Source organism: Alternaria arbusti (assembly GCF_024043155.1).
Source record: "Alternaria arbusti strain BMP 1465 chromosome Unknown scaffold_9, whole genome shotgun sequence".
Classification (NCBI taxonomy): Eukaryota; Fungi; Ascomycota; class Dothideomycetes; order Pleosporales; family Pleosporaceae; genus Alternaria; species Alternaria arbusti.
In genome coordinates this window covers 426,310-452,085 of record NW_026249949.1, presented here as the reverse complement: position 1 = coordinate 452,085, position 25,776 = coordinate 426,310, and the positions used below count along the sequence as shown (strand labels likewise).

Sequence of the window (25,776 nt, the reverse complement as noted above, 5' to 3'; positions counted from 1 at the left end):
CTGCGCCTGAGTCAGATATCTCTACAAGCGAGTGACTCGATCTGAGGAGTGTGTGAGAGAGTGACTGTTACTAGATCATGTAGGATGATTCTGGGTAGCATGGCTATGCCCAAAGCGAGGAGTACTAGTCATGGTGTCGACTTGCGTCAACTCGGCTTTCTGAGTGTAAGGATACCATAGTAGACATGGCAGGATAGGCGTGCCGTTTATTTTACTACCGATCAGTCGCGTGTTGTGGTATACGTGCACTTACAAGGACCTAAGCTCAGTGTTGGCGGAGAGTTGGAGGACGCGCTCGAACCACCTCCATCCTACGATTGCGGGCCACTGCAACCACTATCTGGCTATGGCAGAAGCGCGTCAATATGCTGACTTCTATCACACTCGCCATCTCCAATCTTGTACTCCTGACTCCTCCAGTCGTTTCCTTCCCCGCACTCTCGAGCCACCTCGCTCCTACCATTGCGGCTCACCCCAACCACTATCCGGCCATGACGGAGGCGCATCAACATCATGATTCCCATAGCCTCCGTCATCTTCAACCTTATACTCTTGACTCCTGCACTCGTCCTCTTCGATCTCGCACTCCTGACTCCCACAGCAGTCCTCATCTCCAATCTTGTCCTCCCGACTCCCCCATTCATCTTCATCTCCACACTCCCCAATCCCCTCTTCGCGCGCCCTAATCTGAGCAGCAGTGTCAGCTTCCGCTAGAACATCCCCTAACCAACCCAGCAGCCTCCACCCAGCTCTACGCACGACGCCAAAACGAAAGCAGCGCGAGACGACCACGTTACCGCCAAAGCTGTCGAAGACACGTGAGAACATCGACCGAGGCGGCGCCATCCCCTCCGCGTCATCTTCTTGCTCGTACACACAATCCTCCACCTGCGAAGTATCCTCTCTCCTCGTCCGCTCTTCTGTTTCCCGTTCCAGTCTCTCCTCTTCCATCTTCCGCGCCGAATCCCATTTCTCCAGATCATCTAGCTGCCCCTGCAGCCCACAAACACCGCCCTCCACCAGCCCCAGTAACCTTCCATAAACCCCCCTCTTCCCCCTAACCGCCCACACCAACTGAACCCCCTTCCCCCTCGGCGTCGGGAAACTATGCGCAAAAAAGTTCCTATCATGTCTGATATCGGCCGCTGCGCCCAGCGGATCCGGTAAACCAAACGCGTGACAACCCCAATCACTATTCACAGCGCGCAGGTTCTCGTTGATGGCGATGTGGTGCATGGCAAACGCACATTGTACAGTTTCCAACGCCGTCAGCGTAGCCGACCGTCTACTACTACTACTACTCTCGTGGATTGCGGCAAGGGCTGCATCGGGGTAGGTTGATAAGATGGACAGGTTAGCGGTCAGGTGTTTGCGGAGGGTGTAGAAGTATTCTAGGGAGAGGAGGACGGATGTACGGGACACGGGGTCGGGTGAGTTTCTTGGGTTAGTGTGCCGCTGGGGGAGAGGATGTAGTAGTGGATTGTTGCGCGGTAATTTGGGTAGTTTGGGTCGAGGTCTTGGATCTCGTTTGGCGACTGGGTGGGGAGAGGGGTGAGGTTAGCGAGGCCGTCTGATGTTATGGTGGGAGAGCTGTTGATATCTGGTGTTGGGGACGGGGACGGACAGGCAACATCATGCCTAACCCCAGGCGCAACATTTGATGCTGAGCTGTTAGCGAGATCCAGCACAGTAGGTGGCCCTATACTTGTACAAAACTCAGTCGACATGGTTGTTAACCCAGATTCTGGTCTGGGACTGACCGTATTCGATTTATCATGTATACTCAAGGTAAGCATCTACATCTCTTGCGCGCACTGTGAGTAGAACGACATTGTGGGCGTATATCGTACTTCATATATTCGTCCAGACACTGTGAAGTCAGAAGACTTGAACCCCAGATACAACAATCCGACGGTAGCGTGTCGTCGTCATCTTACTGACGTCCTTCTCAGTGTCGTGCTGGCGCCCAAGCTCAGACCAGACCAAGCTCCAACGTTCATCCCATGCCAAACGGTCTTCGTCCGAGAACAACATTGTACTACTCATGTTCGTCCTCGCCCTCACTGTCGTCATGGATCATGCCATGTAGTCCTTCCGTTTCAGCACCGATCAGAGGAGCCCTCTCACCCTCGTGACGCGCGAGATGGCCTCCGATACTGACAGCCAGAGTACTAAAGCCATGGATCATAGTACTGCCGAGCACAATGAAGCAAACAAGGGGCCATATCACAGTAGCTGTCCGTTGTCGCTCCACGGGCAGATCCTTAGGCGGATGCGGAAGAGGTAGGGATGTACCAGTCTCGAGCTGCGCACGGGCTTCGATGGCTAGGAAGAGGGCACCGACACCCATTGGTCCAAAATGTCCGACAAAGAGAGCTTCAGTTGTAGTCTTTACGGATGGCAACATTTTCGACTTGAAAAGCGTGAAAACAATCGGAATTCTGCGGAAGAGTAGAATGAGTGCGAGTAAAGCAACCAATCTGAGAGGGGTGATCCCGTCCACCGCGTTGAAGCTCGCCCAAGGGATCATTGCACCGAAGAAGATGAAGAAGGCCGAGTTGATCAGCAAGTCAATGATCACAGGTAGAGCGGTTCCTTCTGTCGGGTTCTTTTGGTTGTGCGCGAAGCCACGTCCTGCGAAGAAGGCCACTAGGAAGTCGTCGACTCCAAGAACCGATGCCAGTCCGATAGAGAAGATGGCCAGGAGGAGGTAGAAGGCCAGGTAAGAGGCTCGACCCATCCACTCGCGGCTGTGCGAGAACCTGTACAGGCTGTTGAAGATGTATCCCAGGGCGATACCGAGGAGAACGCCTACCACGCACTGGTACAGTATCGTAACAAGGAACCATTTCGTGAAGAAGCCTTTAGCGGTGTTCTTCAGGAGAAGGCTCAACCCCAGATACAAGAACGGGAAGGATATGCCGTCGTTGCAACCACTCTCCGCGCTCAACAAGTCCCTAATCCGCTTGGGTACTCGGGTGCTGAACTGGCTGTTTGACAGAACGGAAGCCGCGAGAACAGGATCCGTGGGGGTGAGACAGGCCGATATCGTCAAAGCAGTCTGGAAGTCTGTGTCGAACAGGAACATGATGAGCATTCCGCACATCAGCCAGCCGAACGTCATGACAGGCCCGAGAAGAACAAGCAAGGCACGCCATTTCTTTTGGAGATAGCCTGCGGGAAGCTCCAGACCGACTACGAAGCACTGAATCCCGACGATGAGACGCGTCAGTTCTTGGATAATTTCATCCTGCGACGATTAGTATTGTTTGTTTGTATGAGGAGCACACTTACGGAAAAGCCCCATTCATATGGCCTGAGGAGGTTGAGAGCGCGTGGTCCGACCATCTGTCGGTCTCGTTAGAAAAAGATTCATTCTTAAAGATGTCCGTACTTACGATACCGAAAAGCGTGGCTAAAGGCGGTTCTGAGAGATGCAGGCGGTTCCGGATCATAAGCGAGAACAGCGCGTACAAGATGAGAAAGAAGGTCAGGGTCACGTAAGTAACGTGCGGCCCCGTGGGCTCGAGTTGAGACCAGACCATGATGCTTTACTGTTGGTTAGAGGCACGCGTGCAATTGTGGTGAGTGAGTTGAAGTCTCTGCGAAGCTTGGGCGAGAGTAGGCGTTCTATGATCGCCGTGACGTCGAAGGTAAATGGCGAACTCTGGAACACCGCAAAGAAAGCGCGCGCTGGAAACACAGCGGAGATTCACGCACGAAGACCTCGGGCGGCGAATATCACAGGGACCTGAAGTGCAGGATTAATGGCGCGTTCGATCAGGTGTCGAGCGCGAAGGATCACGCTGCATGGAGGTGCGCATCGATGACGAAGGTTGGCTGGATTGGGCATTGCGCTCGGACCGTAGTTGCCGGAAGTGGTGGCACCTTGCATGCTGAACCACACTACCAAGCATTCCAAGGTTAGGTGTGATGGACGTTCAGAAAGAACAGTAGAGATGGCGTGTGAGTGCATGTTTGCGGAGAATTATGGCCCTATCATATGTATGCACCAGTCCCGAATGCGATATATGCAGCTAGGTCAAGCCACTATCTCCACGTGAGCACGCGAGGTAATCAATTGCTCTACTTTTGTGAATCCAGCGCCTCCCTTGAATATGGATATGCCCAACGCCGCTCCCACGCGGTGATGCTACTCAATCTGGCCATGCCAGGCGGCTGCTATTAAAAATACATGCAAATTACAGTGAAACCAATGGATGTGATTATGGGAATTGTCGGCTATGCGTCGTCCGGTGGGTTGTTGAAGAAGGCGAATCGTATCCTGTGGAGCTGGGGAAGTTAGTAATGCTTCGTCTGAAGAGTCTTGGGGTGCATACCGAGGGGAGCTTTGGAATGACGACTGCTATGGTCGCAAAGCAGTTGATGAGGAAATACGTCAGATTGTAATTCGTGTAGTGCGTGCTGACGAGAAACAGCACAATGGGTACGCTGAGAAGGAACTTCTTGGCTGGTGTGTATTGTTCGCCGTTGTCAATCTGTTCCCACATGTTCAAGTTGTCGTAGGCGCCCGAGTTGAAGTCGAAGGGCACACCGCGCACGTAGTGGAACATGAGGTAGGATCCCGCCACGTACGAAAGGTTGACTAGGGTCCATGATGCTTCTTGCGACATGCCGGGGATGATGTCGAACAGAATCTTGCCGAAGAAGATAAGGACAAAGTGGATAGCCCAGGCGCCTGGAGGTGTTAGCCTGAGATACAGAATAGCAACACATCATCTCTGTCTCGTATGATATGTGTGCGCGGTATCTCGTGCTCACCCTTTGCATTCACCCATTCGGCGTTGAGGTTGGGCAGGGCGGACTGGTCGCTCAGCTGCTCCAGAGACTCGGGGGGCTCTTTGTAGACAAGACTACTGCTACGTCGCCTCCTCGCGTCTTTTGCAGCATCCAGCGACATCTTGGAGTAGGACGAGGGCGAGTCTGATGGGCGAGACCGCGGGTCGCCAGCAAAGCTCAGGCGGGAGGTGCGATTGAGGAGTATGGGTGACAGTTTGGCGGTATTGCTGGGTTCGTCGGGCGGCCGGGCGGTGGGAGCGGGGGATGGATAGGCGCGTGGGCGAGCTGAGGCTATGGGAGAGCTGCCACGGGCAATGGCATGTCAGTGAGGTCCTAAAGGAGCAAGGCGGCGACGTGGGCTTTCAGGGTCTTACTGAGTACGCAATACCTTCCGGGGCGTCCGAGCTTTTGGCGTTGAGCGATTGGCGCAGAGAAGGGCGTGTAGACGGTAGCGATGTAGCAAGGCAGCGGGCAGAGAAGAGGGATTCGTTGGCAGAGGAGGAGGGAGTGAAGCCTCAGTCGGCAGGCGTGAAGACGGAGGCGTGGCAGGTCCACATGATGCTCCCAAAGACCGTGTTCCTAGCAATCACCGAGGCCGTGCCCTGAGCGCAACCATACAACTCTAGAACCAGACACTACCACCTCCGTCCGCCAAAGACCCTCCAACCACCACCCTTTTCACCACCATGGCCTCGGAAGCGCCGCCCCCGATGGAGTCCCACGCTCTCGCCCACGATGCACCGCCCGCCGATGCACCCGATGCGACGCAGAAGCCCGTCAAGCGCTCGTGGAGGTATGACGCGCCGACGGATTAAATGCAGTCCCCAGCTAATGTGCATAAAAGACGAAAATACCGCAAGATGCGCATCAGGTTCGAAGAGGCCATGAACGACAGCGACAGCCTCATCAAGCAGGAGTGGAAGGCCATGGGCACCGCCCGCCGCCTGCAGGAGAACAACGACCAGATCCTCGACATCCTCCTCGAGCTCAACGAGCAGACACGCGTCAACCCGCGCCTGCGCTTCGACCTGCGCAACCTCTCTGCCGCCGACACCGCCGTGCCCTCGCTGGAAGCCGTCCCCGATCCAGAACTGGTGAAAGCGCAGCTGCAGACGTTGAGAGATGACCTGGCCGCCAACACCATCACCCCCGAGGAATACGCGACACGGGCTGACCAACTGCACTCGTCGCAAGCCATCCAGCAGACGCTCAAGTCGCTCGCCAGCCTCGAGGCCAAAGTACCCCACACGACGCGCGCCGACCTGCCCGACCACCCCGTCGACGGCATCGACCTCAGCGAGCATGCGCCGGGCTACATGTCGCCCACCCACGAAGACGAATACCTCCTCGCTACCGACCAACTCCTCGAGCAGCCCGGCTTCGACCAAGCCCTCCAGCAGGGCCGCCCCGTTCGCCTCGCATCCGCCCAGCCCCCGCTCAGCGAAAAGGACCTCACCGTGCGCAACCCAGACAGCGTCTACAATTGGCTGCGTAAGCATCAGCCCCAAGTCTTCCTGCAAGACAAAGACGCGGCGCATCACGAGAACCTCTCCGAAAAGTCTGCCGCGCCAAAGACCAGCAAGGCCAACGCAACCAAGGTCAAGCGCGAGTCAAACATTGGCGGCGGCACACCTGCTCCCCGCGATCACGACGACGAAGACTCAGCCGCCCCCGAGACCGGCAAGGGACGACGCAAGACAGGCGGCGGCGACGACGACACCGCCTACCGACCCAAGGGCGGCAGCTCTCGTCCCGCAAAGCGCAAGCGGGAAGAGGGCGAGACGCCTGCGGGTAAAGGTAGCAGGAAGAAGAGTCGTCCAAGCGCGGTCACAGGGCCAGCTGCTTGACCTGCTTGCTAACAGGGCGCATAGAAGAGCTGGCCTACCGAGCTGGGACATGCACTCATTGCGCGCGCAGTCGTAACCTCAGGACCCCGCTAAATTGCAACGTGCGAATCCATGCGAAGGACGCTTCCGTAGCCATTCCTTGCCGGACGTGCGTGCGCCGTGGCGGCGAGTGTATTGTCGACCCGCTTTGCCTCTAGAGCACCGTCTCACTTTGAGAGTATTCGTAAAAAATCACGTTGGTCGGGGATGGCGTTACAGGGAAATATTGGCGTAACGATGGGTTCACTTATACCCTTGGAAGACTATTCCCGGAAATTTGTATCAACAGGCGTTTTGGCAGCTGGAGATTAACTGGATATATGGGTATCATCCACACACGCAGCACAGAAAGATGCTGTTTCCATTGCGTATTTGTAACAACAATCAAACATTTCATATTCATACATCAACGTTCGACTAATATCTCATGCGTGTCGAATGTCAACTACCTCAGCGGCTTCCCCCTCGCACCCCCCACCATAACCGTCTCCGGCGCCTTGCCCGCCTCACTCATAAACGGCAAACTCGTCTCAAGCACCTTACTCCCATCCACCAGCAACCCATTCCCCTTCCTCTGATCCTCAAGATAAGCCGTCTTCGCCCTCTTCTCCTCCAGATACTGTTTCCTCTCCTTCGTCAGCACCCATTCCTTGGGGAACTCCGCCCGTTTCTTCGGCGTATGATGCCTAAAATCAAACGGCACGTCTTCAAACGTATCCTTGCCTTCCTTCGCTTCCTTGATAATAGCAGACAGGGTTTCGCCTAGGAACCGCTTGTTTTGTGACTGGGTATCGAATTTCTCGCACGAGAGCTTGACGATGTTGGTGGAGGGGTTGTAGCGGGGACCGGCTAGTTTTATCACTTTGGTGACTTGGAGGGGGGTGAGGGAGTGCGAGGCGGTGAGGTCGTTGGGCGAGAACTCGACGACGACTTTGTTGGCGGCCGGGTGCGATTCCCCGAGGTAGGAGGTGTAGCGGAAGCGGAAGGGGGTGGAGGATGTGGGGGGTTCGAAGGGGCGGGCGAGGTCTGAAATATTTTAGTATGTGTATTTCGTCTTGGGTATTTTGGATTGTATGGTCAACGTACGGCTCAAAAGCGGCAACTCCCATGCAATCAACCGCGCGTACTCTCTCAGCTCGCGGTGCTGCTCCAACTCTCCGTGTCCGTGACTCGTCAGGTCGTCTCCGTAGTAATCCTCGTCTGGTCCCATGCTCTCTTCTCCCTCGGCCCAGAACCCGGTAGATACCTTCCTCTTGTCATCCTCTTCAATATCAAAGTCTTCGTCTGTTTCCAGGCCGAAGTCTTGGGTCTGCGGTAGACCGCGTTTTCCCTTGCGGAGGGCATCGCGGACTACGTTCGGATCGATCTCTGCAAGGGAAACGCGGAGGTTCTCCAACATGGCGGATTCGCGCTCTTGCGGTGTCATATCTTGGAATGCTTTTGTCTGCACGGTGTTTGAGAACGACGATTGCGGTAATTCCGGCGCCAGTTCGTCCAGAGTCTCAGTCGGTTTCTTCGCATCCGCAGCAGTTACGGAGCCCTCTTTCGTGGGTTCGTTGGCATATCGCCGCGGCGTTGTGGATATTGGCCGTTGCCATTGTGCGGATGTGTGTTTCGGTGCGGCGAGCGTACGTATCCGCGAGGGGCATTGGCGTGACTGCAGGAGCAGTCTTCGTGGTATTGACGCCATTGGATGTTGGTTGGGCGGGTGATGCTGTCGTCGACTTTTCGCGATGCAGGAATGGCTTGGCGATGGGGTGCAAAGTGTGGCCGTGCGTTGGACCAATTGGAACTAAGATGGCCCCGACCTTCGCCGCTGTCCTGGCATCGTGACCATCTTGACGCCGACTTGATTTCGACTTTTGGTTCTGATCTTGAGGGCAGTTGATGGCTGGATTGATCACGCTCACCGTTTACTATCTCTCGATATCTTGACATCCGTCACATCCACCATGGCTTGGAACTGGACGGCTGATTCGAAGCTCTGCTTCGTGACTACCGGAGCAACGGCGCCGTTCACCGAGCTCATTGAATCAGTGCTGAGTCCGACGTGTCTGGATTCACTACGCGAAGGAGGTTTCACACATCTCTTGGTCCAATACGGATCTGCCGAGGACGTGTACAAACAGTTCTCCAAACTCGCTTCAGCATATATACAGGAGACCCCATCAGAAGGAGACATCGTCATAGATGGTATAGATTTCAACCCAGACGGACTCAAAACCCAGTTCCAGTTGGTGCAGCGGTCGAAGGGCTTGGTCATCTCACATGCTGGTACTGCACAGCCACTTCATTTGGTCGATTCATCTAACCATGCATAGGATCTGGTTCTATCCTCGAGGCACTCCGCTATCAGATCCCACTCATTGTCGTTCCAAATACTGGATTGTTGGACAATCACCAGGAGGAGCTCGCCGTTGCAATGGAACGGAACAACTACCTCGTTCGTGGGGATGTGAAGTACGATGATGCTTCAGATTAGTGGTAGCTTGGACTGATCGATATGTAGGAACCTCGCGCCTGCGATCAAGAAGTCAGACGATTTCAGACTGAAAATGTCGCAATTCCCACCCATGACCAGTGGGAAGCATCGTGAGACTAAGAGCTTCGCGGCCATTATGGATGAGACGACGGGCTATATGGATTGATTCAATCGCCATCAACACCTCTTCGACTTATGTTCGCGCAAGAACTCAATTTTGACGAGCCTTGTGCACTCACCCGACACTTGAGAGAGGCCTCAATGTTTGGCATACATCATGTCTTGGATACTCAGTTCTCCATTAACGGGACTTTCAGTCTAAATACAATACAAGAGGAAGCAGATATATGTCGCTATCTCAGAGAATGACATTCGTCGCATTATGGCACCATGTCGCTCCTGTGGCGCATCGATACGGTAGGGCGTATCATAAGGACCAGGTGGACACAGTTGGAAACTGCGTCACCTGCCACTTCCATTGGGTCACGGCGTGGAACCGATATTGGTTACTCCTGGTGTCTATTGTGGTGGTCGCTTCCTATCCGCGCTGCATGCGGGCTTGCGACTGCCCGGTATTCCACTGTACACATGCCAATGACGTTTGTACCTGAGCTTTACAGATCGCCAGCAACTCTGGCTTGTACTACTTTCTTCACTTGATCACTTTCAAAACACCACTTGGTCTTTTCGTTCGATCTTCTTTCTCTGCTTTACTGCACCTCGATATTCGGGCACAGATACAGCAAACAATCCAATCCACCCCCAATCCAGCATGCTTACGCAGTCCTTCATCACAACGCTGCTGGTAGCTGTGGCCTCCGTTGTAGCAGCCGCGCCCAGGTGAGCACCCTTCCGCACAAGTCCAGTCTCATAGGCTTACCAGATCTGTAGTACCCTTCACGGCCGAAGCGTCGCCTTTGACTGGGGTACCGAGAAAGTGCGAGGTGTCAACATTGGCGGTTGGCTCGTCGTGGAGCTGTAAGCAAACCCGCACCCATTGTTTCCCTCGCCTGACAGACTCAGGTTCATCACACCATCCATCTTCGAGAAGTACGACTCAGAAGAATGGCCAGTCTTCGACGAATGGACGCTTTGCGAGCGACTGGGCTACGATGCTTGTGCCGATGTGCTGAAGCAACATTGGGATAACTTCGTCTCATTGGACGACTTTTGGAAGATCAAGAACTCCGGCTTCAACGTCGTGCGCATTCCCGTCGGTTACTGGAGGTGAGATCAGACACGATGACATCACATGATTCATACTAACCTCAACCTCCTCAGCTACGTGGAACCCTGGGGCCCTTACATTTCCGGTGCAGCACCCTACCTCGACGCCGCAATCGACTGGGCGCGCCAAACCGGTCTCAAAATCATCATCGATCTCCACGGCGCACCCAAATCCCAGAACGGCTTTGATCACAGCGGCCACACAGCGTCTTGGCCATCCTGGGGCGATGAGGAGAGCCTGAGCCATACACACGCTGCACTCAGTGTGATCTCACAAAAGTACGCCAAACCAGAGATGCAAGATGTCGTTATCGCCATTCAGTTCCTTAACGAGCCTTTCCTATTGAAGCTTGATCGGGAGATGGTCAAACAGTTCTACAACGACGCGTATTGGAGCCTACGAGATATCAGCGACACACCCGCCATGATGCATGATGGCTTTGAGAACCCGTCTTGGCTGAACGGTTTTCTGACTTCCAAGGATGGTGCGCGCAATGTGATCGTCGATCACCATGAGTACCAGATCTTCGGCGATGGTGTCAACGGCATGTCCATTGACCAACATATTGCTCTTGCGTGTAATTCTGTACGTTACAAGCTCCCAACTATCCACAGAACAAAAGTTTGCTAACTCCTCCCTTCCAGGTCTCCAACTACGACAGCTCCGACAAATGGACCAGTAAGCCCCTCCCCTCCCTCCCCTCCCATCCACACACTAACCCCCCACCCCAGTCGTAGGCGAATGGTCCGGCGCCTTCACAGACTGCGCCCCGCACCTCAACGGCTTCCACTTGGGCTCCCGTATGGAAGGCAGTTTCCCCGGCTCCTACTACATCGACACCTGCGCCGGCAAATCCGGTCCTGTTTCTTTGTGGTCTCAAGACTGGAAGAACAGCGTACGTCGCTATATCGAAGTTCAACTCGATGCGTATGAAGCCAAGACCAAAGGGTGGATCTTCTGGAACTTCAAGACTGAGGGAGGGGCGGGCGAGTGGGATTTGTTTCAGCTGATTGATGGGGGTGTTTTTCCGCAGCCGTTGGAGATTAGGTGGTTTGAGAGGGCTTGTACGAACTTTTGAGTGGAGTTGAGGGGTGTGGGAGGAGACGGGTGTAATGTTGTGGGAGACGGGTGATGGGTTATGAGGTGGTACTTGTGTATGGGTATGCGGCATCTTAGTGGGTATGTACTGACATCGCATGTTTATATGAAAAGTCGTTCGGATATCACTCCCGTCTTCACATAGCGAGCCGATTCGTCTACAGTCCTGGTACTCGGCTTCCCCTACTTGTACTACTGTGAGTTGTGCATGTTTCTATTCGCACCTACATCAAGGACCACTAACACGCTGCCATGTTCTCTTCCACAAAAGCACCACACATTTGCTCGTACTAGCCATGCGTTCACTTTGAATCCCACGACATATAAGCTGCATCAATCCTCCACTATCGAATATCCATTCCCTTTCATTCCTTTCTCTTCTTATATATATACAATCCCATATACATCCTAAACTCTTCCCAGCAAACGGCCGTTGCTGTATTCTTGGTCCCCATTGCCAGGTCCAACGTCCAACGTGCTATCGGACTGGTATATATAACGCCACGAGAATCGTGCCATACAATTCCGATTGGCACTCCCTCACCTTCGTCGCGAGACATTCTGGATCCGACAACCCTGATGTACCCGGGCCAGTGTCATTTTTATGGCATCCTAGCATCCAGGTGGTTGCGCCGTGGAGCCATTTCACGATGTACGACGATGTGGAGGAACTCCTGTACGACGTGCACTTTATGGAGAGCCCGTAAGCTCTTCTGTTCGATGAAAAGGCGATTGAGCTGACGGCGATAGGTTTCCTCGAGCTGAGCGCGGTTTCTCCGTGCCACTCGATGTATACCGTGCGAGAAAGTCAAACGGCTCACGATGACATGTCTCGCGGACAGACACTCTGTCGCGTTTTACTCTGCGCGTCGCTCCTATATATATACACCCGGATTCTAGTGCGTTGGCCTATTGGCTTATGTTGCGGAACGCTGCTCGCATCGTCACTCGATAGCTGGAGGAATTTCCTGTCATTCAATTCACCAGGTTGAATGGACTGTTCACGCCGTCGGCCAAGATTCAAGATCGACAGCCGACAGTCTTGACGTTCCTCCACGATGTGGTGCGTGCTGTCGTGGGCTCCGCCATTACACCGGATGAAGTTATAGTGGGGACTTACATAGCTATGAAGACGTCGAGCCTGAGAAAGCGGGAAGAGAGCATGCCTTATATAATTCTCCTTCATTATAAATACGAGCACTGGCAAGTCAAGCTCCGTGCTGCAGGACTGTATGCGGAAGCCGGTACGTATCCCCATTCTATTCGATCGCCCGCGGATGTAAAATGCTGGACCTGTACGTTGGAAAACGAAGATAACTGACACCTGCTCAGATCATACGGGTAACGACTTCACGATACAGAATGTACCGTTGAAGCGTGCAGTGCTGGGTTCACTGGGAGGACAAGGTGCCTCAATGGCCACCATTGGATGATCTAACATGTCCGTCGTGCGCGACTCGCCAACGAAACGTCACAAGGATGAGCACCAGGCGACAGAATATATACACCGGGCAAGTGTCCTTCGCGATTGCAGTCCTGGGATTCGCGAGGAGAATATGCATGATTGATTGTGGACTTCCTCGTCTACTGATATTGCGATGACACCGCGACGAGACGCACACGATTGCCGCATCACTCAACCATCCCAAACACCAGCGTACTCTCGAATGCAAAGATCGCAACGAGAGACTTGCTTCAAAACCGAACACTCGACGCGTGCTTTCCTCAGCACTCCATGACGAGAACAATATGCAAGTCCAACACGCAAACTCTGCTCGTAGGAAAAATTGTCCTGCAAAGAGAAAGTTTCTGATACACAACCCTGCTGCGATCACAAAGTCCAGAACCGCACATCGTCATTTTCTCCTCTCCGCACACCCGTCATTTACTATTTTTGCCCCCTGCGCACCGGAAGACGTGGGCTTCCCCGCTCGCCTCGAGCCACCACGGCCCTCCTCTCTTGTCCGCATTGCGTGTCTGTGTTGCGTGCTCGGATCTCCCGAATCTTATCGGACAGACGCTCGGAGAGGAGGGTTGATGGCGCATGTGAAGTTGTAATAGATAGGAGGAAATCCAACAGTTTAAAGTGTACGGAATTCCGTACATACAGACGCGCAGCGAATGGATGTCGCTCCCACTGCCGCACATGCTGACGTGAAGTACCGAGCCAATTGCCTCGGTTTCCACGGAATCTTAGTCGTTTAGTGCTGATTGCCGGTGCCGCGCTCGCTAGTTAGGGCCTGGGAACTGCAGCAACCAGCACAACGGTTTTGCGCCAAGGACTGGGTACCAATTTTGGGCTGTCACTGGGCAATGCGTGGTCTTCACCCCTTCTTTTTGATCCCAAGGCTGAGAGTCGATCTGCGTGGCCCTGTCTGGGAAACCAGGTGCACAGACTGAGGTTGCGATCGCATCGTGCAAATTATAAGGCGGTGGTCAGAGAGCGTTGTGTTCGCCCCGTAACGCGTCCAAACTTCTTGGGCACGAACGTCGCCAGGAGGAGCCTAACGACTTTGGGATATGGCTCTTGGGCACCGGCCGGCTAGTGCTACTGACATGCACCGAACCACGGTCGAAAATTTCGAGTCTGTCATCAAAGTTCATCAGCTTGCTGTGCGCATATTCAACAAGCAGGTTGATGCTGGATTTCGATGATGACCTTGCTTCACGGGCCAAACCTTGGGCTGCTGGATGAGCTCCCTAAGATGCGACTTGCGAAGTACCTCCTATCTAGCAATAAAGACAACTTTCACATGACGTCTAGTCCACGTCCGCGACCCGCATCGTTCATGCAAGGAAAAGACTCCGTGGGGTCCTCGGCAGCTGCGTAATGCAGACGAAACGTCGGAGCACAGACGGAAAGTAATGGGAAACTTGGAAAATACGGTGCGAAATCCAAAGTGTCAAAAAGCTGTTGCTGGATTTTAGAGTTTCGGACCGGTTTACGTCGCTTTGTTTGGCAAGCCTCAACAGCCCAAGGCGCCTCATTACCAACGGCTTTAACGCGAGCGCTCTGGGAAATTGAGCACGTGTCATCGGATCGAAGTGGGAGTGTGTTCTGGACCTGCTCGCTAATGACTTACTCCACATTATTCTCCGACACATCCCAGCGATCATGTTTCGCATCACATGGGATGCCTTGGGTACTGATGGGTTCTGTCGTGAAGTGACGAGCATCGCAGCTGTCTCTATGGAAACGTTCGAGCATGGACGGGGTTCACTGACATCTGCAATATGCACTCCAACGGCTTTCTGAATGGTGAACCAGTCTTTCGTTCTTTGGTGTGCATGTAGCTAAGGCATAGGCGAAAAACACACCCCGGTCCTCGTCTTTCTGAGGTCATCGGATGCGAGTCCGAACCACAACATCGCCCCGCCTCAGCAGCATTGAGCCAATCAGGCGCTTTGCCGGACAGTCGCTGGACTATTGACCGAACGGCTCTGCATGGATCAACCGTTTTTCTGGCGTATTACGAAGATCGCCCCGCCTTGCTTTGCGACTGTTAGCGGGGCCGGAGGACGCGCAGCGCTGTGTTTCCCAGTTTCAGCTGTATTTGTATCCCGTGGCGCCCGTGGTCAACACAACAACAACAATCGCAAAAAAGCAACTAGCATGCCCCTATCAACATAAACACCCCGCCGCGAACCACTCCTGAAACAGTGAACTCTCTTCGGACCCAGGAATCGAACTCAATCGAAATCAATCGCTCGCTGCCAGGATGTCGACTACCATTGGCGTGCCGTACGACGACCTTCGTCCGCATGTCCTGCGACAGAAGAAGTCGTTCTTCCAACGGCTGAACGAAACACACGACCAGCTCCTTTCACACATGCGGTCGTTGAAAGAGGATCCGTTACTTTCGGCCAAGCAATCAGCGGAGCGAACGAGGGCTTCATCGACAACATCGCTCACATCAGTGCCGGAGTCAGATCGGGAAAGCTCCCAGGACACGACCCGATGCACCGAATTCGACCTCGAGACGCCAATATCGAGCGGCTTCCTATCCCCGCCCATCTCCCCCGTCGAAGGCAGCTTCTTCCCCATCCAGCAATTCCTAATGCCCATGGACCGCAAGCCCAGCAAAGAATTCATCCAAGGCATGCAAGGCTACGTGCACTGGAAGCAAGCAACCTACGAGTCCACGCTCAGCCCACCCATCTCCCCACCCCAAACACCGCAAAGCAGCTACTCATGGAGCTCCTCAAGGAGCACCCGAAGCGAGATGTCCGACGAGGAGATGGACGACTGGCTCGACCGGCCCATGGACGCAGACGTGCATCGCTTCCGCAAGATCTCCGCCTCTTCGCTGGAAGAATCGTCTGACTCGGACGAAGACGAGAAGAAGATCCACGTCATCCAAGAGCAGCCAGAAGACGAAGATGACAGCGCGTCCCGCGAAGAACGCCAGCACATCTCCGCTATGTGGCGGGAGACGTGGTGCATGCGCGACTCTCAGGCTGATATCTCGTTTGAAGACCAGATCGGCGAGATTGCGCCTGAAGCAACGCTGAAGGCTTCGCCGAGGTCGAACAAATCCAGGAACCGCGAGTCTAGGTTACTATCGCTACCGGATGGAGTGCTCCGCAACATTGCTCTTCATGTGCCGCAGGAGCATACGCAGCCTTTCCGGTTGAGCTGCGCGAAGTTCGATACCCTTGTTCAAACACCACTGTGCTCTACTTGAGCTGTTCCAGAAATTTTCCTTTGTCATTTTTGCATCGCGTCCGACGTTTGTCGAGATTGCTGTTATATACACCGCCCCGAATAGGGAGCTAGAGAGAAGCCGCAAGGCACCATTGCATTACCACATTTCATTATCTTGAGCAGTTCGAATTATTGGCGGAAGAGTATCGCGTCGGAGACGGTGGGCCTGCCAATCGCCATACTGCGTCGAATGAAGACAGCACCGAGTGATGCTGTCATCGACGCAAGAGATTGGCTGGGTGGGTGAGAAGGAAGCGTGATACACAGATGGATATCATTGGATACATAATATTTATTAGTGTGAGCCATTAGACGAGAGATGGGGTATACATTAGACGAGACAGAGACAGAGAGAGAAACATAAGAAAGACATTACCATCACCATCAAACTTCGCTCTTACTTCAGACCATCTCCTTCGCTTGTGGTCTCTGATACGTCCTCCCGCTCTCGTAGATGTCGTGTGAATGCATCGACTCAGTCACATCTACCTTTGTCGTCACAGTGATGTTGCCCATTCCACCGCTTCCATGTGCTTTGTTGTGCAGCCTTGTATCGCTCTCCGTGCTTCCTCGTTCCCCGCTTGTCGAGCTTCCTCCGGATGGACTCCTGCTTAGATCTCCAGCGTGCTTGTTCGCCGCATCGATTGTTGTGAGCATGTATGACTTGCCAGCAGCGGTATGACCGGCATACTCGCCATCTGATGTCTTGTTCGATGCAAGAGGACCGTAGCTTTTGACCGCAGAGCGCTGCTTTGTACCTTTTCCGTATGCATCTGAAAAGTATCGTGGTTGCGAGTTCTTGCGGGAGCCGCTGCCGTATGTGGATACGAGGATGGATCGGAAAAGCGGTTTGAGGCAAGGGAGGTTACCGGCGACGATACCGACGTTGCATTCGACGACGGTCCAGATGGTCATGTCACGCGAGTCCCAGAGGAGGTCGCCTTCCCGCCCGTAGTGAGGGAGGTAGGATAGTTTGACCAAAGCGGCGACTGTAGCGAATGTACCAAGGCCGAGGATGCAGATGAGGGACGCTTTGTGACGGCGGTTCATTTGGACGCCCCACAGCATAGGAATCTACATAGATGTGTTAGCACAGTCAATGCAGTAGTCAGTATTTGGAAACACTTGCAGGTATGCCAACTGAGAAGGCAATATCGGTGATGATGTTCAGTACGATGTTCAGGAAGCCGAGGGCTTGTCTCGTCTGGATGGTCCAGCATGTGCCTTTGGCGCTTTGATCCCACATGAGACTTAGGGGTTGGCACTGCGTGACGACTGTAAGAGCGCAGCCAATGGTGTAAACCGTCATGAATACTGGGACTGATTAGCTTCGCATACTGCTATCAGAGAGTTATGCACTCACCCATGATGCCGATAATCAAGCGCCTGTACAGCCGTCCCACCGCAATCCGAAGGAGAAAGAACCCCACAGAGACCTTGACGAAACATATGGCGAACAGGAAGATCGGCTGCGAAATGAGGTTCAACCTCAAAGCGGCTACGAAGTCTTCCTTCTTGATGTAGTCGATGTGTTTTCCTGCCCCCATGTGAACCTGTGGTACAACAAGGCATTGACCAGCAATGCACTGCAGAGTGTTAGCAGTGCACGGTAATCCCAAGAACAGTCGTCTCATACCAATGTCATAGCCAACAACATCACATAGTCCTGATCGCACAAAGTCAGTGTTGTTCACCCATGCCTTGCCAGCGGAGTACTCACGTCCCAACCAACATTCCTGATCATCTTAATTCGGACATAGAACCTCGCAATCGTCGTGAGCACGGCCACGACGGTGACAGTTAGCGTGCTTGCGAGGATGATAGGACCCTGATCTTCGTAGGGTCGCATTGGTGGCATGGCTGCGCCGCTTTGCTGCATTGTGGGAAGCACGTCAATTGAAGGTGAAGGATTCCAGATCACGCAAGTTTTTCGATGTTCCAGCAAGATGCTTGCACTATATGCAATATAATACCAGCGAGCGGGAGTTCGCGACGACGTCAGGGGTTTCACATGGCGTACGTCTTGAGACCAGCAGCTCCTGTCTGCAAGACCTTAAACCGCCACACGGAAGGACGGAGAGAATACAGTTAACGCAAACCTTGTTTTCTGGCATCTGCGATCCATCACGCCGCGCAAGAGGTCGGGCTCATCGAATCTGGTACCGAGCCATAACGACATGTGCTGGCGAGAAACCGTCTGGACTAGCCTCGCTACACCTGGGAGAAATGGTGGCTGTGGACGGCTGATTCGAGACGAAAGTATGGGTCTCTGCGTGGCAGACTGACGGGGCAGGAAATAGTATCCCTTGATCCAAGATTACCCCTGCAGACGCAGAGTCTCAAGTGCAGGGTCTCGGGCACGGCGCTGGTAGGGTAATCTAAGTGCGGTCCTAAAGAACCTCGGGAGTTGCGACGGCACTGGCGACGGCACTGAGCTGTGGCTGAACGCCCAGTGTAGCGGCACGTTCTGACAGTAGTGTATGAGTTGAATAGCCATTGAAGCTGTTCTTCGTGCTACCATTCAGTGAATACGGATGACCCTACCCGTAAAAAGCAGACAAAGATGCGTAACTGAGCTACCGGCCACGTGGGTATGAAGCTGCCAAGGTAAGGCAGCGAGGGAGTACCCAAAGTGCCGCATGAACCTCACTCTAGAAATCGTTAAAGCGAGTGATAAAGAGCTAGAAGCTGCATGTCATACCGTTTACTGCACATCTTCGAAACTAAACCCACTGCACTGTGCTAGTTAAGAGCACGGGCCCGTGTAGAATGATTTCGTCAATACGGAGTACCACCGAGCATTGACAGGAGAAGAGAGGAGTCGGCAGATCGTATTGAGAACATAGATGGTATCAGGCCATGAAGAGAAGGGCCGCTGCGGGAAAGTAGACGTGAGCAGATCCCCCGGGCCGCGTAGGCTGTGCTTTGGCACGTTGTCTGCCGGTAAGCTCGAGAACATGCTGACAGCATATTGCAGTACATCTACTGCAAACCGAGGCAGGACTGAAGAGAGCTGAGAGATCGGCTAATATCTGCTGCGCTTGTCGCTTCCAGGCGCCTTGTAAGGAAGGTCGTAACAGACGGCACGCTTCTAGAGACTCGAAAGGTGGTGCGTAAGCCAATGACTGCGCCAGAATGGGGCCTCCCGTGCGGCTGCACGTTAGATTCGCAATCGAGATTAACCGGTAGCTTGGAAGCACTGGAGGCCTCACTGGCCTTGCGCTCGGTGTGAATATGGAGTGGAGGAAGCGGGACGGGGAGTCGGCAAGACGGATCTCATCCCTTAGCGTGGCCTAGCGCCATGCCATGATTGCGCCACCAATGTGCAGCGGCATAGAATGCTTAGCAGTCTTCACCTAACACGCACGATATCCGAGCCACCAGGCCCGATGCAGGCTCCTGAATCATGGAAGGATCAGTACACTTTTCAGGGAATTCTCGTACGGAGTACACCACATGGCTTGCCGCCAGGAAGAATATTTCCTCTCCTGCACGTGGGCGGGTCGCGGCTATTATGCAGGTCTCGGACGTGATGACCTGCAGACGTGGAACAGACTGGTATCAGGGCATCCTCGGCAGGAAAAGATACATTTACGGATATGACCGAGGTAGAGTTGTCGAACTACCTGTTGTATGGGTAACTAACGATTGCGGAGCTCATACATTACTCGCAGCTGGCATGATTCAGAATGCTGCGCGCCCATCATGTTCCCGCGCATCAACTTTGGGTCTTTATCCAAACGACGCTAGGCCCGTGGCCATCCGAAGACCGGGCAGCCTTGACATGACACTATGGGTACATCGGCGCCATATGAGTTGTCCGGCAAGCTACTTCCGATCTTGCCATGCACATGTCGCCGAACGATGGCTCTTCGTATGGACTCGCTTGAGGATACGACCCAGTTCATAGGTAGCCCGCCAATCTAGCCTCAGGGTCCTTGCGCTCAGGGCATGAGTATAGTCGGAGATGGGTAGGCACAGGCTCCAGGCACCAAAAGATTATTGGCCCCACACATGGCATCGCCTTGCCTTGCTCCAATTCTTCGCCAGCAGACGGAGATAGCAAGACTAGATGCGGTGTACAGCACTGTTCCAGCAAGGTCGTGGTGGCTTCGGCATGTGCTCGCCACCAACCCCGGCAGTGAGCATGGCAAGCTCATTCGGTAGCGGTGTATGGTCATCTCTTCGAGGTATATGTATGGGAGCGGCACGTTTTTCTTTTGCTCATCAGCACTCAGCTTCTCCTGCTAAACAAGCCACTTCCTGATCCATCAGTTCCATTGGTCAACAGACAATATGCGTTTCAACTCCCCCATCGCACTGGCCCTGCTCGCTGGAACTCTATCACACGCGCTACCAGCTCCACAAGATGCGCCGATAGACCCCTCCTCGCTACCAACTGCTCCCTCGAGCGATCCTTCGGTAGCAACCGAACAACTTGAGCAATTGGCTCTGTTCGCTCAGCAGCAAGTCGAGGAAGCACTTGCAGCAACTTCGTCAAAGCGAGCTGCTTGCACCTGGAACAATGTGTCGGTACGCAAAGAATGGAGCGCCCTGACGAAGCCGGAACGCAAAGCCTATACCGATGCCGTACTCTGCCTCCAAAAGAAGAAAGCCAACACGCCTGCTTCACTCATCCCAGGAGCAAAGTCTCGCTTCGATGACTTTGTTGGCAACCACATCCTGAAGACCATGGAGATCCACTACACTGGTACCTTCCTGGCGTGGCACAGGTACTTCACCTGGCAGTACGAGCAAGCTCTCAAGAACGAGTGCGGCTACAAAGGTACTCAGCCCTACTGGGACTGGGCCAAGACTGCTGCTAGCGGTCTCGAGAAGTCGGCTATGCTCGACGGATCTGCCTCTTCCATGTCCGGTAATGGAAAGTTCATTCCCGGCCAGGGACAAGTTGTCATCGCAGGCAGGGGTGAACCATACATCTACATCCCCGCCGGTACCGGTGGTGGCTGTGTAACGAGCGGTCCATTCAAAGACATGAGTAAGTCATGATGTATACACTCGATGTTCAGTCAGATACTAACAGTCATTCCAGAGGTCAACCTTGGCCCCGTCGCTCTAAGCACAACCAACGGAACCGAGATCGCAAACGGCGACGGCCTCTCCTACAACCCCAGATGTCTGACGCGCGACTTGACCGACTACAGCAACAAGAAGTGGGCCAACGCGACCGCCATCGCCGACCTCATCATCAACAAGAAGGACATCTGGCAATTCGAGATGGTCATGCAGGGTGTACCAGGAACAGACAGCCTGGGTGTACACGGCGGAGGTCACTACTCCATGGGCGGTGACCCCGGCCGTGACTTCTTCGTCTCGCCCGGTGACCCGCTCTTCTACCTCCACCACGCTCAGATTGACAGGACTTGGTGGATCTGGCAGCAGCTCGACCGCAAGAAGCGCACGAGCGAGGCTGGCGGTATCTCGGGTACTGGCACGTTCTTGAACATGCCTCCCTCGGCCAACACGACCTTTGACACGACTATCAACCTTGGCTACGCTGCGGATGGCACAGAGAGGATGGAGGACCTGATGAGCACGACTGAGGGACCTTTCTGCTACATCTACGTATAAGCTTGAATGACCGTAATGACACGCATGTATGCGACTGTATATACAAAATAATTAGTAATTAGACATGAAACCAGCAAGTTTTGAAGAATCAATCCAATATCCACTGTGCGTCGTTCTTCGCATGTTTTACAGAGGACCATGGCCTGCTCAGGTACATCCGTCGCAACTGCCGAGCCCCGATCCAGATCCACCTCTTCACGATGACGTATACGTTCTAGAATTCTCGCACACCACGCAGCAGCATCCATCGCGTTTAAACTCCGATACCACCGAGATCTTGCTGCGATGGGGCTAACAGTAGTTATCGAGCCAGGGTAGAGATTGGCCGGTGGCGGCGTTGATGATGTTTCCATGATCGCTACAGCATCGCTATAAAGACGCGCATTCCCAGCCAAGCTTTGCATAGTTACCTATCAACGAAACATTTGAATCAAAACCACATCATGTCTCTCAAGTACAACAAAGTCCTCGTCCTAGGCGCCACATCCGGCATCGGGTGGGCGCTCGCCGAGAAGATCGTTCAAGACGGCAAACATGCCATCATCGTCGGCCGACGGCAAGAAAAGCTCGATGAATTCCAAAAGAAGCACGGCAGCGACAAAGTCTCGACATACGCCTTCGACATCACCAAGCTAGACGAAATCCCCAAGTTCGTCAAAGATGTAACAAGCGCGCACCCGGACCTAGACTCCATCTTCCTCAACTCTGGCATCCAGCGCGGTTTCGATTTCTCGAAGCCCGAGACCGTGGATTTGGACTTGCTAGAAATGGAGTTTAGGACGAATTACCTATCCTACATGCACCTCACCACAGCATTCACGCCCTTCCTGCAGAAGCAAGAGAACGAAACGTCGCTCATATACACAACCTCCGGCCTCGCCCTCATGCCCCTCCCCCGCTGCCCAAACTACTGCGCTTCAAAAGCCGCACTGCACCACATGATCCTCGTCCTGCGACACCAACTAGGCAACGGACCGGGCAACATCAAGGTCATTGAGATCTTTCCGCCTGCGGTGCAGACGGAGTTGCATGATGAGAAGCACCAGCCTGATATCAAGGATGGGGGTAATATTGGTATGCCGTTGAAGGAGTTTACGGAGGAGGCGTGGAAGGGGTTGGTGGAGGGGAAGGAACAGATTCCGGTGGGGTTTGTGGGCAAGGCGTTTGATGCGTTTGAGAATAAGAGGCAGGAGATGTATAGGCAGATTTTTTTGGAGGAGAAGTAGATATCGTGGATTCAAGGGCTGGTATATGTTGGAGGATGCATGGGATGGCAGAGTGGGGCCTGTTGGTACCTAGAAATTCAAGCCACATTTAGACCCTGAAGGGACGCGCAAGGAGATGTGTCGTTTAGAGAACTGCGTCGTTTGCGAGGAAGTAATCGCAAAAGGACATGAATTGAAGATGCGTCTTCCCAGTAGGTGTAAGGTCGATGGCTGTTTGATTCAATAAATAAAGTCGGGGCAGTTGCGCAGCCAACACGCGCACAGCCCCAATGCGGCGCAGACGTTCCGAGTGGTGTGGGTGCTAGGCGTGCTCCCGCCCGTATCAACTCCACCCCGTCTCACCAACTCCCGTCGCGCATTCTCTGACCGACTTCCCCTTACAATCTGCCTGAGCGTCTTCATAGAACCGATATTTGCGCATTACACGCGACAGAGAGACTCAACACACAGTCATCATGGCGGACAGCTTCAGAAACGCGATGATCAACCGGTCTCTCCGCGACATCAAGAACGTAAGCTTTGCCCAGCTCCTGAACATCACATGATTCTAACGACATGGACGCAGAACCTCGAATTCCTCGTCGAGTCCAACGTCCTCACCCCGGCGCAACACGACACCATCGCCGCCCAACTCCCCGTCTCAGCGGAAAACAGCGCGCGCGCCCTCCCCGCGGTGCCCGTCGCCCAACTCTCTTCGATGAACATCCAGAGCGAGCCCACGCCTCCCCCCGAGAAGAAGAACCCAGCAAACATCGGCTACTACGCCGACAACACCGCCAACGCACCACCTCCAGCCTACCCCTCCGTCCCCGCCACACCCGCCGGTCCCCCCGTCCTCGCCCACGCCTCAGCAATGTACCAGTACAACGCGCAAGACGCGGGGGATCTCGCGCTTATGCCGAATGACAAGGTTGTTGTGACGGAGTACATGAACAACGAGTGGTGGAAGGGACGCAACGAGCGCACGGGTATGGAAGGTATCTTCCCTGCTAGCTACGTCCGCAAAGAGGAGAAGAGCGTTGTTCCTGCCTACAGTGGGGCGCCTGCACCGAGTAACTACGGTAACATGCCGTTGGATGTTGCGAGTGGTGCGCAGCAGGGAGGACAGGTAGGACAGCCGGCGGGTGAGCCGAGTAAGATGGAGCAGAATGGAAAGAAGTTTGGTAAGAAGTTGGGGAATGCGGCGATTTTTGGTGCGGGTGCTACTATTGGTGGAAATATTGTCAATTCTATCTTCTAGATGGAGACGGATCGGTGTGGGATTGGAAAAGGGACATCGTTTTGGCGTTTGGGGGCTTGTTATCACGACGTGTTCGTTGCGGTCTTGTATGGAATGAATGAGGTTTCTATCGGAACTAATGTGGTATAGGAAGATTGAATATGAGATTTCTTCGCTTGTTAACAGGTACACTCGCACTCTTGTGACAGCGTGGTTGTTTGTAGTGCATCATCGCTATTGAGTCCTACTTCAAGGACACATTCGCGCCGGCATTGACATACCACTGAAGCGTTTGACAAGCCCACCAACAGACCCAACAACATACCAGTCAATTGCACTCGGCCCCCTCGTTTACAGGTCAATCACATCGATACACACACGTCAACTTTCCTTACTGGACAACTCCTTGACTCGACGCTGCTACTCACGTCACTTACTGTACACGTTCAACAACTCTTCCACTTAACCGGGGCCCCATAAAACACATTCCTTCATCATGAACCGTCGGCAACCTCAACCCCTCGAGCCACCCAGCTTCTCCGCCGTCCAACAAGGTAACTTCGGTATCCCAGCTGCAGTCTCGAAATGGAATCCTTTGAACAGACCTGCAGCCCCTACACAGCATCCAAGCTCTTCACCCGTATCTCCACCCCGCGAGCCAGCGCCTAGACAGCGAAATCGATCGTACGCCCCTCCCTCTCTGCCCCCTTCTCCGTATATCAAAGACTTGGAACTGCGCTGACCGACTCAACAAAGCATGTGGGCCCAAGCTCTTGTTCTCTTCAACGTCCTTGGGACTCCCTTGTCGTGTGGCACAACGCTAGAACACCATTTCACAACGCTATTCCCTTCGCAGTCCCTAACGACCCTCGCTCTAATCCCCAGTCTCCAACTCCTCTTCCTCTTCGCCTCACCCTTACCCGTCGGCTACATATACCGCCGCTGCATACCCTCCCCCAACTCCAATTCCCGACCCTGGGGCTGGAAAGTCTTGTTCGGAATAAGTATCGTCGTGGCTATTGCAGCACAGTTTGCATTGTATGTGGCGCGGAGTTACGTCGCTGTGGTGGTGTTACAAGGACCCGTTCTAGGCACCGCACTGGGTGCTTGTTTTACGGTTAGTAGTCTAGTCCTCGCAGGCCATTACAAAAACGACGTTCCGCTGGTGTCTGTGCAGAGTGGGTTTGCGGGATTCGCAGGGGCGGTCGTGTATACCGCTTTAACCAGATTGGCCTACGAAAGCAGTGAAGATGGTGATGGGGCAAGAGTGCATCTCTACACCGGCGCCGTAATGTCTGGCACGCTGTTCGCTGCGTTCTTCCTCCTCGCTCGCCTCGATCCAGTGAAAGAGAGGGAGTGGACAGACGGACATACACTCCGTCTCTGTATGCCCAAGCACCTTCTCAACGATCTAAAGGGCGGTGGAATGTGGTTTCTCATAGGCTACATGCTTGTCTTCTCGGGAATCCTCGTATACCCCTTCTACAGCATCGTACTGCTGACGCAACCGCCTGGCCTCTTCTTCCCGGATACAGCGACG

General features: G+C 53.9%; 12 protein-coding genes across 12 annotated transcripts; 8 read left to right on the top strand and 4 right to left on the bottom strand.

Moving 5' to 3' along the window:
- Positions 1-513: 513 nt before the first annotated feature.
- J4E86_007068 (uncharacterized protein) lies at positions 514-822 on the top strand (the record flags this gene model as incomplete). Its single annotated transcript, XM_051447590.1, has 2 exons — positions 514-699; positions 739-822. 2 exons carry the CDS (start codon positions 514-516, stop codon positions 820-822), a joined length of 270 nt encoding a protein of 89 aa, XP_051301188.1.
- A 1,216-nt stretch (positions 823-2,038) lies between these two features.
- On the bottom strand, positions 2,039-3,545 carry J4E86_007067 (uncharacterized protein; the record flags this gene model as incomplete). The annotated part of the gene is made up of 3 exons (XM_051447589.1): positions 2,039-3,250; positions 3,295-3,348; positions 3,399-3,545. The coding sequence occupies 3 exons, from the start codon at positions 3,543-3,545 to the stop codon at positions 2,039-2,041; spliced, it is 1,413 nt and encodes a 470-aa protein (XP_051301187.1).
- A 697-nt stretch (positions 3,546-4,242) lies between these two features.
- On the bottom strand, positions 4,243-4,921 carry J4E86_007066 (uncharacterized protein; the record flags this gene model as incomplete). The annotated part of the gene is made up of 3 exons (XM_051447588.1): positions 4,243-4,293; positions 4,341-4,699; positions 4,783-4,921. 3 exons carry the CDS (start codon positions 4,919-4,921, stop codon positions 4,243-4,245), a joined length of 549 nt encoding a protein of 182 aa, XP_051301186.1.
- Positions 4,922-5,486: 565 nt separating this feature from the next.
- Positions 5,487-6,647, top strand: J4E86_007065 (uncharacterized protein; the record flags this gene model as incomplete). Its single annotated transcript, XM_051447587.1, has 2 exons — positions 5,487-5,593; positions 5,645-6,647. 2 exons carry the CDS (start codon positions 5,487-5,489, stop codon positions 6,645-6,647), a joined length of 1,110 nt encoding a protein of 369 aa, XP_051301185.1.
- A 484-nt stretch (positions 6,648-7,131) lies between these two features.
- Positions 7,132-8,376, bottom strand: J4E86_007064 (uncharacterized protein; the record flags this gene model as incomplete). The annotated part of the gene is made up of 2 exons (XM_051447586.1): positions 7,132-7,712; positions 7,773-8,376. 2 exons carry the CDS (start codon positions 8,374-8,376, stop codon positions 7,132-7,134), a joined length of 1,185 nt encoding a protein of 394 aa, XP_051301184.1.
- Positions 8,377-8,638: 262 nt separating this feature from the next.
- On the top strand, positions 8,639-9,334 carry J4E86_007063 (uncharacterized protein; the record flags this gene model as incomplete). The annotated part of the gene is made up of 3 exons (XM_051447585.1): positions 8,639-8,960; positions 9,008-9,146; positions 9,196-9,334. The coding sequence occupies 3 exons, from the start codon at positions 8,639-8,641 to the stop codon at positions 9,332-9,334; spliced, it is 600 nt and encodes a 199-aa protein (XP_051301183.1).
- A 606-nt stretch (positions 9,335-9,940) lies between these two features.
- Positions 9,941-11,474, top strand: J4E86_007062 (uncharacterized protein; the record flags this gene model as incomplete). The annotated part of the gene is made up of 6 exons (XM_051447584.1): positions 9,941-10,008; positions 10,060-10,146; positions 10,186-10,395; positions 10,450-10,981; positions 11,041-11,074; positions 11,128-11,474. 6 exons carry the CDS (start codon positions 9,941-9,943, stop codon positions 11,472-11,474), a joined length of 1,278 nt encoding a protein of 425 aa, XP_051301182.1.
- Positions 11,475-15,213: 3,739 nt separating this feature from the next.
- Positions 15,214-16,179, top strand: J4E86_007061 (uncharacterized protein; the record flags this gene model as incomplete). Its single annotated transcript, XM_051447583.1, has 1 exon — positions 15,214-16,179. One exon carries the CDS (start codon positions 15,214-15,216, stop codon positions 16,177-16,179), a length of 966 nt encoding a protein of 321 aa, XP_051301181.1.
- Positions 16,180-16,601: 422 nt separating this feature from the next.
- J4E86_007060 (uncharacterized protein) lies at positions 16,602-18,078 on the bottom strand (the record flags this gene model as incomplete). The annotated part of the gene is made up of 4 exons (XM_051447582.1): positions 16,602-17,273; positions 17,341-17,513; positions 17,563-17,785; positions 17,920-18,078. 4 exons carry the CDS (start codon positions 18,076-18,078, stop codon positions 16,602-16,604), a joined length of 1,227 nt encoding a protein of 408 aa, XP_051301180.1.
- A 2,417-nt stretch (positions 18,079-20,495) lies between these two features.
- On the top strand, positions 20,496-21,791 carry J4E86_007059 (uncharacterized protein; the record flags this gene model as incomplete). Its single annotated transcript, XM_051447581.1, has 2 exons — positions 20,496-21,198; positions 21,253-21,791. 2 exons carry the CDS (start codon positions 20,496-20,498, stop codon positions 21,789-21,791), a joined length of 1,242 nt encoding a protein of 413 aa, XP_051301179.1.
- A 443-nt stretch (positions 21,792-22,234) lies between these two features.
- Positions 22,235-23,017, top strand: J4E86_007058 (uncharacterized protein; the record flags this gene model as incomplete). Its single annotated transcript, XM_051447580.1, has 1 exon — positions 22,235-23,017. The coding sequence occupies one exon, from the start codon at positions 22,235-22,237 to the stop codon at positions 23,015-23,017; it is 783 nt and encodes a 260-aa protein (XP_051301178.1).
- Positions 23,018-23,472: 455 nt separating this feature from the next.
- On the top strand, positions 23,473-24,257 carry J4E86_007057 (uncharacterized protein; the record flags this gene model as incomplete). The annotated part of the gene is made up of 2 exons (XM_051447579.1): positions 23,473-23,529; positions 23,583-24,257. 2 exons carry the CDS (start codon positions 23,473-23,475, stop codon positions 24,255-24,257), a joined length of 732 nt encoding a protein of 243 aa, XP_051301177.1.
- Positions 24,258-25,776: the final 1,519 nt, after the last annotated feature.